General features: G+C 37.1%; 1 protein-coding gene across 15 annotated transcripts in view; it reads right to left on the bottom strand.

The window, feature by feature from the left end:
• The window catches only part of WDPCP (WD repeat containing planar cell polarity effector), a 164,706-nt gene that overhangs the window by 65,199 nt on the left and 86,377 nt on the right, over positions 1-13,130 (bottom strand). For all 15 annotated transcript variants that reach the window (XR_008449200.1, XR_008449201.1, XR_008449202.1 and 12 more), the window contains 3 exons: positions 8,385-8,994; positions 4,547-4,735; positions 1,871-1,994 (listed from right to left, as the gene is read on the bottom strand). Coding sequence is in view for 10 of the 15 variants with exons in the window: in XM_054063066.1 (XP_053919041.1) it covers positions 1,871-1,994; positions 4,547-4,735; positions 8,385-8,994 (923 nt within the window). In the remaining 5 variants the exon portion in view is untranslated. The remainder of the gene's footprint in view (positions 1-1,870; positions 1,995-4,546; positions 4,736-8,384; positions 8,995-13,130) is intronic.

Genomic DNA, 13,130 nt, shown 5'->3' with positions numbered 1-13,130 from the left:
CCAGAACCATGTTTTACCATTTCTCCAGCAAATCCATAGTACTCCCTGCTTAGCCTACATTCAAATCACTCTAGTCACTTAAGAAAACATCTAAAAGGAAATAAACACCAATTAAGGCACAGCCACTTTAATACAATACAGATCAGCTCTGGACAGCATTTCCTTGCTTTCTATCAGATAAATCTCCCATTTTTGAATGTTTCATTTTGTACTTAGATTATGTCTTCGCAGATAAGCTTTAAGCATTACCATCTGTTCTGCAGCAATCACATGATCCTATCACTTTGATTCAGATGAATACAAAAGCCTTTGACAACAGGGAAACAGCAAAATAACACACAGTTGTTCCACAAGCTGCCACAACGGTAGGTTGTTCAAGGGCTGCTTTATAGTGGAGGTAAAAGACACGGGAAGACTCTCCTGTCTGTGCTCCACAGTGTCCAGGCTGCATTCTGACACTGAAGCTTCTTGTTTGCTAGGGGGATTGAGTCAGTGTTTCAGAGCTGTGTTCAGCAGCCCCAAGGGCTGAAAGCTTAGCCAGGGCCCCATGTCTCTGCATGCCTGCTAGCATTTAGAAGCAAATCGTGAGTCAGAGGGAATACACCTTTCTCTTGCAGATGTAAAAGCACTATAGTTACACCTCTCAGCAATCTCTGAGGCATTCTTTCCACATCTGTCCTCTGCAGGCAACTGGCCCACAGCCACTACAGTTGGCCATTGCAGCAACAGATCTTCCCTGCTGGTTTCCAGGAGAAAGGCAAAAGCAGAGTTTGTACCCACTACTGTGGCCACATCTATTAAGAAAATGCCAGTGAAAGGCTGGTGCATATTATGCAGATATTTGGAGCATTCTTCTACTTAGAATTCCTCATTGCAATGGACCTGTTTAGCAGTAAGACGATCCTATTCAGATTCAAAATGCAGAAGACAGCACAAAATATTTCTCTTTAAGATTTGAAAGCAACACAAACTGTACTATCAAAGTGACTTGCAGTTCCTAGCTTTGCATATGCAAACAATGTATATAATCTGGATGAATCCTAGAAAGAGAGCACATCGCAATTCTTCTCACCATGTGCATCTATGCTTTTCCTCAGTGAGGTGTTACAAACATTGTATCATTCAGAAGGTAATTTCTCCTTATTTTCTCCCAATGGATAATTCTCTGAGGAAATGTTTCAGTTGAATTTGTAGTTGAAGACACGAACAAGTTTACTGCTGCATATTGCTACTTACAACAAATTGAAGTTTATGTTATTAATTTATTATGAAGGAAAAATATAGCAATAAACCAACGTACTAAATTCAAGTTGATATTGGTACTATGACTCTTCTAATGTTATGCAATTTACAGATGAATGCAACATTTCATTTTCTCCTCTTATTTTAATGGCATTGAAAATTCACTGAAAATTGCTGCAATATGAATTTCTGTATGAGAACAGAAATGAGGATGAGAATAACAAAATGCTCAGACTTCAATGGTGCAAACAGAAATGTCTCAGACCGTTCATTTGCATTTTAGCATCTATTTAAACTTGCTGTTTTCTCCAAGTTTGTGTGCAGTTTCAATAGCTAATCTGTAAGCAGCTAGCGAATACAAATCTCTTGGAAGCATGCTATCCTTTTTCTATCAAGCTAAAGGGGAAAGGGTGATTCATTTTAAGTGTATTGATGATAGAAGAGTTCTGAATAGCATTTTATCTGCAATAGTATACTTGAAAGAACCAAAGTGCAAGTTAAACAAACAGTAAGCATGAATGCATTCTTCCGGGGTGGTCCTCTTGGAAAATTTTAACTACATTGGAGTAGGTAGTTACTAAAATATGCAATTAATTTTAAGTTGATAGAAATTGAAACTGTCATTCACCTGAGCAGGTGGTGGAAGAACCTTCTTGCATATTTGCTGATTGGGTCCCTGTACTCCAGCACAGTTGTATCCAAGAGGGGTCTTGTTGGAGCATAAAAGGTTCCGAGGCTTGCCTCAAGCTGTGCTGTGGAGTTCAAACACACCAGTGATGAAACAAGTGAAACTGTTTCAATTACAAGAGGTTGTTCATGTTTGCAGTCACTCAAATTCCTCAAGAACTAACAAAATGTGATGTTGTTCTAGGATAGATGAAATTAAAATATGACAGGCTGTACAAACACACATGTGCATATAAACTCTCACTTTGAGGCAGGGTTGACAATGACTTTGAGCAACAAAAGCTGTCAAAAGGATGAAGAAGTCTACAACACATCAGGTTCTCACCAGCAACTTGCAATTAAAAGTGACTCATAAGAGTAATACAGTTTGAACAAGTCTGTCCAGTAGAGATCAACTCTCAATTACTTCAGTCATCTTTGTCCTCTTAGGCAAACAGCAAGGAAGTTCAGTTTTTTAGGGATTATTGTATTAGGTCGGTGGATGCCAGAACCCTTCTTGTGATGGCCATGAGGTCCAAGAAACCTCTTTTAGCCAACAAAAAAGGGGTCTAGAAACCCTAAGGGGTTGACTCTCCCAAAGCGTGTAGTGGTGGGTAACAGAATTACCTCTCTTGTAATAAATAAAATAAAGCCCTTTTATTACACAATTCTCTCTGCCTTCAATATTTTCTGACTACTATATTCCATAGCTGCAGCTCTTAGGCGTTTTTCTACATGTTTTCAACATTTTCAACACAGAATTATAAATAATACAATAAAATACACAGTATACACTTGTGTCTCACATGCTTAGCTGAAAGAAAACTTAATGATCAGTAATATTTATGTTATATGACTTCTGCTTGAGAATTAACTTACAGTACAAGTCCTAATAGGCAGAATAAGGAGAATTTGCTATATATTTGCTATGTGGGTTCTCCTTTCACACTGAATGTGCCAACTGCTAATCAGAACTTTGTGTGGGTTTTAAAAGCAAAATAAAACCCATTGTCTTACTAGGCAGACCAAATTTCATCAATTTGATATTATTAACATTGGTTTGAACAAGCCATTTCTGTATTTACCGACAATGGTTCCGTATTTCTTTATGTCCAAGTATAGTCACATTTTATTTTATTAGGCTTGATGGTTATACATGTGTTTATAGTACTGCACTAGGAACACAGCAAACTGCTCGTAAACTAGGTTTTGTGTTATCTTAAATCTAGACTGTAAGTTGAACTTTAAAGGTATTTTTTTTCAAAGCAGCAGTCAATTTAGATTAAAATTGAATACGGCAATACCTTTGCAAAAGCAAGCCATACTCTCTTGCCATTGCTGTTTTCTTGACAGCATGTTTTGCACTTCTGAAATATTTCAACCTACATGGAATAACTACTAGCACAGTTATAGATTCATTAGATAGCCCAGCTTGATGTTGAAGGCAGAATAAAGATCTCAAAGATAACTGCCCATCACTATAAATAAAAGGCCTCACTGGGTGTTGCTAATAAAAAAGAAAACAAATTACCATGCCAAATTTGTTATATTCATATAGAATAACCCCTGGACAGAATGAAATTCTGTCTGCTGTAAACAGTGTCAGGGAACTGCATGGGGGGAAGCACACAGACATCTATTTATAATGTGCATATTTTTACAAGAGTTTGAAAACCAGTCCTCTTCATGGGTCCTTTTAAGAGCATGTTTTTTTTTAGAATTGGTGTGCTACGTTTGCAATGCAGAGATTTTTCAAAATCAAATCCCCCTAAATGGAATAGCTGATGACTTGGCAGCAATGTAGGACACCTTGGAGTTTTTCTATCATCAAACACACCAGAATCCTAAGTATTCTTTCCTGCCACAAAAGATGCCTGGTCCCCAGCTGTCTGCCTGCTAGTCTAGAGGATAACACCTTCACTAAATCAAGGCACTTCAAATCTTGAAGTCTATTGAGTTTCAAGATAGATAGCAAATCAAGAGGAAGGCATCACACCAGGCTTCAGCAGAGACAAGGCTGAACCTAAAATTCATCATTTCTTGTGAGGGAACCCAGCTACTACTGCAGGGGGTCAGAAGATTACAGGGAGGACAAATGCTATAATCCTAAAGGAGGCAGCAGAGGATAGTGTATTCAAAGCCTTTGGATCTTGTAATGAAAGAATGACCCTTCAAAAGCACCTTAAAAACTAAACTAAAATCTCTTGTCCGTGTTGCAGGAAAACATCCCTCCTTCAGTTGATGCTGCCTCAGTACGAATATATAACAAACATTTAATTCCTCTATTAACTAACATTAGTCTGCTACGTATACTATGTAATGTAATAAAGATACAGGACATCAAAGATATTGCTATACATATTAAGTCATGCCTATATCACATATATATTAAAATATGCATTATTTTAGTATCACTATTGATACAAATGAACTAAAATGCAATCAGCACACTGATCCAGATTTTATTGAAATGTCTTTTCTATATATGACATTTGATTATGGAGGACCATAATCTGTCTGACTGCCTGGATTCTCACTATTGTCTTCTTTATAAAGTCAATAAATATATTGTCATAATCCAGATATGAGTTAGAAAGACACCACAAAAAATATATTAAAAATACAATTACTCCCTTACCTTCTCTGTCTGGTGTAAGCTTTTGTTTAAGAAGGTGATTGACAATGGCACTCAAGCATATATAACACTGAAGACCCATCGTGTTCCAGTTCATGGTGTTCAGGACATTAATTGCCTCGTGTATCTCATCATAACGAATGTACTGGTGGATGATTTCCACAAAGCCCAGCTGTCCTCTTGTGATCACACCTTTTACAGGAAATATTAAAATCAAAGATAGTGCTATGAGTATGTAAACCAGTAGCTGACTACTTTTCAACACAGATAAAAATAATTGCTGTTGGTTAAAATGAAGAAATTTAAGTTAATGGGTTTCATTATTAAATTTTTATATGAGATAGCTCCTTACAATCTTGGTATATTTGGACTGAGGATGCTTTGGACAGCAGAGAAAAACCATCACATGCAGACACTGAGTGAATGTGGCTAATACCTATTACTGACAACACATGTAATGAAGTTTGTTTAAAATATGGTAGAAAAAGCTTTTTCCCAGTTTAGCATTAATATACAATAGGTAATAAATGCATGTTCTTTGCACCTCCTTCCTGTAGGAAAGTACTGCTGGACAAAACCCCGCCTTTTTCTCACAGAAATGCAGCAATGCATACAAGTTTAGAGCAGCTCAAACTTCAAAGCAGCAGTTACTCCATTACTCTCAATATTGTAATTGTGCCAGAACTTCTAGCTGGCAAGTGAAGCGTTTCTTCTGTGAGGGAATACCTTTAAAATACAGTTGCACATAAAACTAGCAACATGCTTGCCATAAGGTAAAAAAACAAGAAAACAAGTAGCCCATGGCTCACTCCATAAGAGCATGATTTATCTACAGCGATCCATCTCTGAAAAGTAAAAATTAAAAGATTCTCAGATTTTCTTGACTTGTGTTAGCTTCTGAACAGAAAAGATGATCAAAAACCTGCCAAGAGCAATGTTATTTATTGTCTTTGACTATGCAAATGATCTTGTGACATATGCCACACAAGGCATTTTAGCAATTCTTCCTTGTTTTGGGTCACTGCATTAGAGTACTCTTTATCACTACTGTTCAAGATATTGGAAAGAGATCAGAATAAATTTACTGCTCTTCTCTCTTTAAATAAAAACATTTTTTTTTAATTATTTTCTGAATTTATATTCTGATGTTGTCAGAACTAGTTTTAAGGGGAAAATTGTGATGTAAAAGGGAACAAGCTGAATTTCAGTAGTGATACTAAAGCCACAGAATGGCTGGAGAAAAAAAACTGATAACAGAGAAAAGGAGACCTGATATACAGAAAACATAACCCACAAGATTTTCATAAATGTAGTTGGGAATACTGTTTGTGATGTAAAATAAGAATTGAGAAAATAAAAAGTATAGTAAAACATCTGACCTTATCTGGTTTGATATCAATGACAAGAAGCAGCAATGTTTTGAAATTGAGTTTGGCATTAGACACCAAAAATATTTGCCATTAATGTCTGAAGGTAAATTTAATATGAATCTTTTCCTGAAATAAATCTGGCTAGACAGCACAACAGAGACTTCACAGAACTTCTCCAAAACCATAATATTTCAGCTGGAAGTTAAAAACTTACTTGCCTATTCTCCTTTACATAGTTTCTTCACAGACTTTTATGGGAAACAATTCCAAGCCATGAGTTTATTATGGATTATATTTTAGTCCTGAATGCCTGTCTGAGTTTTGCTGTCATGGACTCCTAGATGTTAAATAGCAGAGACCTAAAAACTGCTGAGTTTGGGAAGAAAGGCTGACTAATCAACACAGTATTACCTTGGTAGTGTCACAAACTGAGAAGAGGGGTGAAGCGGAAAACCAGGACGCAATAGAGAACAGCATATTTTTGCACAGTGGACTACAAACAGGAAAGCAGGGAGGGAGGGACAGAGAGCTTTGCCTTTTTCCTAGAAGAGATTTTACAGTAATTATACAGAATGAATTTTAAAATGTGATAACTTTCAGCTGTAGAGGTCAACATCTTCCCATTTGGATGCTTGACTTCTCCTGGGTAGTGGCTTCCAGGCAACCTACTTGGGAAAAAGAGGTGACAGCCAACTCACTGCCTAATTGATTTAGGAACAGTGCCCAGGGAGACAGTCCAATTAAGTTTACAAGCTGGCAATTAGCAGGAAAGGCCTCTAAATCCCGGCACTAAGAGCCTGCTTGCCTTGGTAAGAACATAAATGTGCTAAAGATAGCAAGGGGAGAGCTGTGCTTTCTGGAAAGCTGTTGTGAGAAAACCCCACAAGGGAGGACTGAAGAAAAGCAAGGTAGATGTGGGTAGAGTGCCTTCTGCTTGACAATAAGAGGTAATTTAGAGGGGTTTTTTTAATGGCCAACACACATAAAAACATCAAGTAGTTGTTATAATTACTGTTCTGGGTACTCTGCAACTATTAAACCTTTTATTGAACATAATGCAGCTAAATTATCTCAAAATAAATGATAACTTGTAAACAGCTTTTTAAATAGTACTTTTGGATGAAATAATCTGGATTAGCTCTTTTAAACCTATGCAACTTTAAGTCAATCCAACATTTTTTTGTTGCTAACATCCTATAACACTAATTGCCCTTTTTGCAGTGGCATTCTTAGTAAAGTTTTTTAAATTCATTTTTTTAAATGTTTAGGTCTGCAGTACTTTTAGACAGGATTTTCCCACACGAAAACACATGCATGCCCGAATAAGTACAGAAATAAAACAGATTTTCAAACCTTATTGTCACTTTGTTCTTTGGGGTTCTTTTTTTATAAAAGAAGTCTTCCTCCTAATCTCGTAGCTTTACACAAATGAATAATAAAAAAGTCCTGTAAAGATCAACAAAGGCAATCCTGTTTCCCTGGACAGACAATGGGCAAAATGCTGAAATTTTCCAGGATGAGTATATTCCACATGGCTGTCTGCTCTGCTGAAACACTGGCTTGGTAGTCAGAAGATTTAATCATGATTGTTTTTTCAGCCCTCACAGTGGGTTTGCTCCTTGAAAACTTGCCTGACTTGAATGGAATGAATAAGGTTCTCACTGATGAGCAGCGGCAGGGGGTTTATTCTTAGTTCATCCACTGACTCCTTGCATAACTCTTGGAAAGCCTTTTAGCTTTCCTTTACTGCTTCTTGCCATTCTGTTTGTAAAATGAAGATAGTTATGGTTTTACGCTCTTAAAGTCTCCTTATACCTAAAGTGGGAAGTGCTACAAAACCTCTAAAATTAGTATTATTACTTCTTTTATTCAGAACTCCCGGCAAATAAACTAAGTCCAAACTTCTCTGAAGGTTATGAAAACCTTCCTTCTTGTGTGAAAAGTCTTCAAGGGAAGAAATGTTTTAACTAATGTACTGAAGTCAGGAAGAACAAATATACTGGGACAAATACATATTGTAATGTAAAGGACATCATATGCATCATACACACATAAAAATAATTTAGGAAAGAAAACAGCATTACTATCCTACTAGTAAATATAGCTTATTTTAGCTTGCTATGGGTATTGCTACAGAATGAATACAATTCCTAAAATTATATTCTATGGAATAAAAGAATTTTCCATATAAGAAATTGTTATGCTTTATTAGAGCAGTAGGGAACATAATGGAACACTGATCCAACAATAGATTTGGGTCCTATTTGCCAGACCCCATGTGAAAAGATACTGAGTAATTATGAAACATAAATAACTCCTTGTTTCACACCTTCAGATACCATTGGAACTACATGCTTTTAAAGCTATATGGTCCCATATATCTAAAATGAAGGTGTTGCTTTCAAAAAGCTTGTGAGGTAGAGATGTTTCCTTGAGAGCTGAAGGTTCAATAGATGTGAATAGTAACTCACCAAGTTTAAAGTGAAGTACTCCTACAGGTCCTTTGTCGAATCTAACTAACAAAAGATCATGAATATCTGAGCCATCAGTGCTGGTGGATGCAAACTGAGGAGTGGCCCACTGGATCTGGATGAGGCTGCTAGGCGCATCAAAGTGTTTACTGAATTGCAGAGTCACCTCAGGTGAATAGTCTTGTGCTAGGAGCTGAATTTTAACTGGGGACAGTGCCGTGTCAAAAAGTTGCAGCTCCCCTTGAGAGCTGCCAACCGTCAATATGGCTCCAGAAGGGTGGTAGGCTATTAATGACGGCAGCAGTTCTGCTTGGGCCAACAAAGTCACTTGGTTATAGGCTTCATACAGAATTATTGATGAATCTTCACAACCCAGGACTAGTTTGTCTTCTGTAGTGTCTCTGCAGCAGCTGATGGCCTTGGATCGCAGTGGTATTCTGGTGACTGCTACACACCGAATTTTGTTCCTAACGCACTTGTAGATGCAGCTGTCAGCCATGGGCTCTTTTTCTGTGGAGACGGAGTGCTCCACGGTGTAGACCTGATAAGGCTGATTAGTGCTGAAGCCAGCATTGAGTAGATCCCATTCTGTACGGACATAACTTAGAACCTGAAAAAAATCCAAAATGTTTTGGTAGTCATTTGTAACAATTTGGTTTTACTTTGATGATTTAAAAAATAGACTGCTGCAAATATGCTTTATCATGGGTCAGTAAGCTAAAACAAATATGCCTTTTAGAAATGGAGTTGTAAAATCTACTGGATTAACTTTTTAAAGTTTAATTCCTTTGATTAAAAAATGCTGTGGTACAGTTTGAGCCATATTTGTTTGTTCAGAGTACATAATAGGTTAGCAGAACAGAAGATAAAAGAGGAGATGGTCCTAACAGTATTGGTAAAAGGAGAAATGAGCAGCTGACTGAAATAAAAGAATAACAGATTATTCACAAGTCAGGGGGGAATTCCCAAAATTCTGGCAAAAATTATAATAGGTTACTTTGAGCATCACCTGTAGAGCATTTCTCATCATTTGCTCTGGGCCATGGTAACAGAAGATATTACTCTGTAGTGACAGAAACAATGGCATGTTTAAACAACGTATACTACACATTGCCAGATGAGTAGGTGGTAGATGCTCTTTGGTGCCACATAGCTTTAGATGCAGAATAAATTAATTTCTAAAAACATGGGGACCATTTAGAGGTACTTGAAGGCTGAACTGGAAGAAGAACAAAAAGGCGGAATATGATACAAAGACAGCAGCTGGCAAAGAGCAAGAATTTGTAGTGTGGAAACATGGAAAGTACTATAAAGTGATGGAGGCAACAGCAGAGTCCTGTGAAGGCTCCTGTCCTAGAATATGTGGGTTTGAGTGAGAGGTATTATGCAGGACTCCAGCAGGGAAAGTTTAGGAGAAGTACCAGCTAAAACTAAGTTACAAATTGGCTTATGAAGAGCTATTTCTCTGAAAGAGACAGAAAACAAATGTCTCTAGAAGACTGAGAGTGGTAGAAGCCAGTAAGAAAATTGCTGGTGTTTGTTCATGCAGAAATAAAGAGTGGAAGGAAAACTGAGCCAAACCCCACCCTCAGGTATATCCATAGCATTAGCATTCTTCACACTATAAACTAAAGCTGCTGACCTCCCACTAATTTTGGAAGCCCTTTCTTATGAGTTCAGGAGGTATGCAATTACCATTTACACAGAAAGGGGTAACAAATGTGATTAAAAAGCAGAGAGAGGGCGAGTGAGGAAATCTGGAAATTTTGAGTTGAAATGTACACATTAAAGCAGTTTAAAGTTAATTTCTACAGATCACAAGAACAACTTAACAGATAATTTAGCCTTTCATTCTGCAAAGGAAGGGAACAAGAAAGTAAGATTTTTTTTTACATACCACCCATTACTTCAGAAGCAACTGATGAATTTATAAACAAGTTATTCGGGGTGCTGATCAGATTGTTGAGGATGTTTTGTTCTGGCAGTTTACTTATTTTATCAGTGAAAGGGTGTACTCATTCAAAGAAAGAAAAAAAGATTACTGCAGTTCTGTGGCTGCAAACAAGCTGCTGGTTAACACGAAGTGTTAGCTGGTTTAAGATGAGTAGTTAGGACATACCAAGAACCACTTAATGCAAAAGCATTTAACACAGAAGCCACTGCATCTAACTTGTAAAACCAGGTAAATTCATTTCAATGAAGAGTAGTGATCAATGAAAATATATATCAAAGAGTATATAAAAGATTAAGTAGCTTATATAGTCTGAAAACCATTTTTCTCATCTCCACCCTTTCATCACCAATGACTTAGCCTCTGCAACCAGGCATTTATGTGCCAAAAAATGTGCAGTGGCTACTGTGCAGATGTTAAAACTGCTGAAATGTGTAGCTTACTAGGGTGTTAAGTTGCATAGCAAGGAAACCCATAAAAGAGGTTATTGTGGACAAAGGATTAGCATGACCACAGAGTTCTGTAACCCCAAATAAAGACAAGGTGAACTGTTATTGTTTGTTCTGCAGTTTTCCCTAAGAGTGTGTATAGAGACCCAGGTAGCTGCCTTTCAAATATGCGAAATAGAAATCTTGCCCAAGCAAGTCTTCAAAGACTTCAGTGACTTCTTCCATAACTTCAGTGAAATGAGCCTTGAGGCCCTCTGGGACTCAGATTTCTGTCTTCCTGTGTCAGGTTTCAATGCACTGCATTATTAATCTGCATATTTTAATCCAAAACCAGAGTTCCTCTGTGGACATCTTCTCATATGCTACAAGAAAGTCATGAAGATCCACACAATTATCAAGCCTATGAGAGATGGAAGACTGAAGAGAGATTGGCCTTGAAGTTTAAGACAATAGAGAAGAAAATATGCGAAAAATGGATATTAGATCTCCATAGGCGTGACTGCTGGAAAACAGCCATGAAAATAGTTACAGAAAAATAAATGTTGTCATCTGGTCATTTGAGAGTCAGCAACCAAACTGAAACCAATTAATAACTTTGCTTTGCCTCGTTATGGCAGAAGTGGGACAAAATGTTCCCGAATACTTTGAATTTAAAAGAAACTAAAATCTTATATATTGGAAGGCTAATTTAATGAGCCTTGAGATGAGAGGTTTCATAGCTTCACATAATTTTGAGAGCAGGCCCTTGAAATGAAGTCTGGGGTAGGGCTGGATGCTGTTTATAATGCAACTCTAAACTAGGGAAAAGTTCCTGAGAGGAGAAAAAGACTATTTGCTGTATTTCAAAACAGAAGTTTTGACATAATGTTTAAACAAATTAGGCTTAAAGGAAACTTTTCTAGACACTGCTGTTCATATTCTGGCTGAAAACAAGAGAAACATTTCTCCTTAGATTAGAACAGATAAGCTGCTTCTCATGCATCAGTGGCCTCATGTGCCTCTTGGAGGAAGAGTACCAAGCTGAGAGACCTCTTTGTTCTGGTTTCCAGTTTTTCTGAATGTAACTGGTATTTGGCACTCTGAAGGGGGAAAAAAAATTATATTCTCTTTCATCAAAGAGTCAAGATTTGAGTTTCTCTGTCAGAAATGACTTTTATTATTAATTCTTCATGCCGCTAACTGGAAAACTAAAGCAGAGAGATATACAACTACAGAGACATGTTAATAAGGCTAAGAATGCTTTTAAAAATATGAAGTCTAGCAATGAAAATGCCTTTTTTTTTCCGGAAGAAGATGGTACTTCGTTACCTGCCAATTGTTTTTCTATCTGGTAAGTAGCCACATGCTAGTAAATGTAGTGCACATAGTGCTTTCACAGTCCATTTAAAGGAATCCACTGGGATTCCGTCCTGGCGAGCAGGATTTCACTGGAACCCTAAAGGGGAACATTACAATAGCAATATATCATGAAGTTAACAAAACATTTGCTTGGGGAACAGGAAGGTAAAAGCTGGAGAAGTTCCCTTAGACCTGGATAGGACAACTGTAGAATTTGCAGAGAAGGTAACGGGGCAGTGGACCTAAAAAGACAGAGCCATAACATCATATGGCAGGGTGTATAATCCCACTCCACATTAAGTGTCTTCCATAAATCTTGTGACTAAGCACTTAGCTTTGGACTTCAAGGGAAGATTTCTGGAAGTACTTTGCATTAAATAAAACCAATTACTTTCTGTAAAATAATAATAACGAGAAAAAAAAAACAAACCAAAAACTAGAAGTCCTTTTTAATTTTGTGACATGTATGCCACAAAAATACAGTGAATGTATTTAAATACTGTTCACATAATTTATGTATATTTCCCTTATTCATGTGGCAGTCATGCACCACTACTGCACATTTATATTATTTTCCCCTTGCAGTACTGGCCTGTGCTCTGTATCAGCTAATCAGCAGTATGAGGGATACTATACTTGTCAACTTCTCAAATCCTAGAGTGAGAAATTGTAACACTCTGAGAAAAGGAATCTGCTAATCTTTGTAAAATAAGGCTCCTGAATTATACTTGTTAAAATACTTTCTTTCATTTCATGTTTGAAAGAAATAATAGCACTAGCTTGTGTGCAGTATCACTCTTCTCAGTGCAAATCTTTGAACACTTAAAATTGAAGTACTTTACATAGAGTGCTGAGAAAGGATAAAGTCCACATATCAAAACAACTAAGAGTTTTAACCACTAGTTCTTAAGCAGAAAATTGGCTTACCAGGCAGATAAAAGAAGAAAACAAAAGAAACAGAGAAATAAGCTTGCTGTGACCGAATTGTGTGTCTTTCAGATGAGAAAA

The sequence above is a fragment of the Cuculus canorus genome, chromosome 3 (genome assembly GCF_017976375.1).
Source record: "Cuculus canorus isolate bCucCan1 chromosome 3, bCucCan1.pri, whole genome shotgun sequence".
Taxonomy (NCBI): domain Eukaryota; kingdom Metazoa; phylum Chordata; class Aves; order Cuculiformes; family Cuculidae; genus Cuculus; species Cuculus canorus.
The sequence above is the reverse complement of the archived record's forward strand: the minus strand, read 5'-3'. Positions and strand labels throughout refer to the sequence as shown.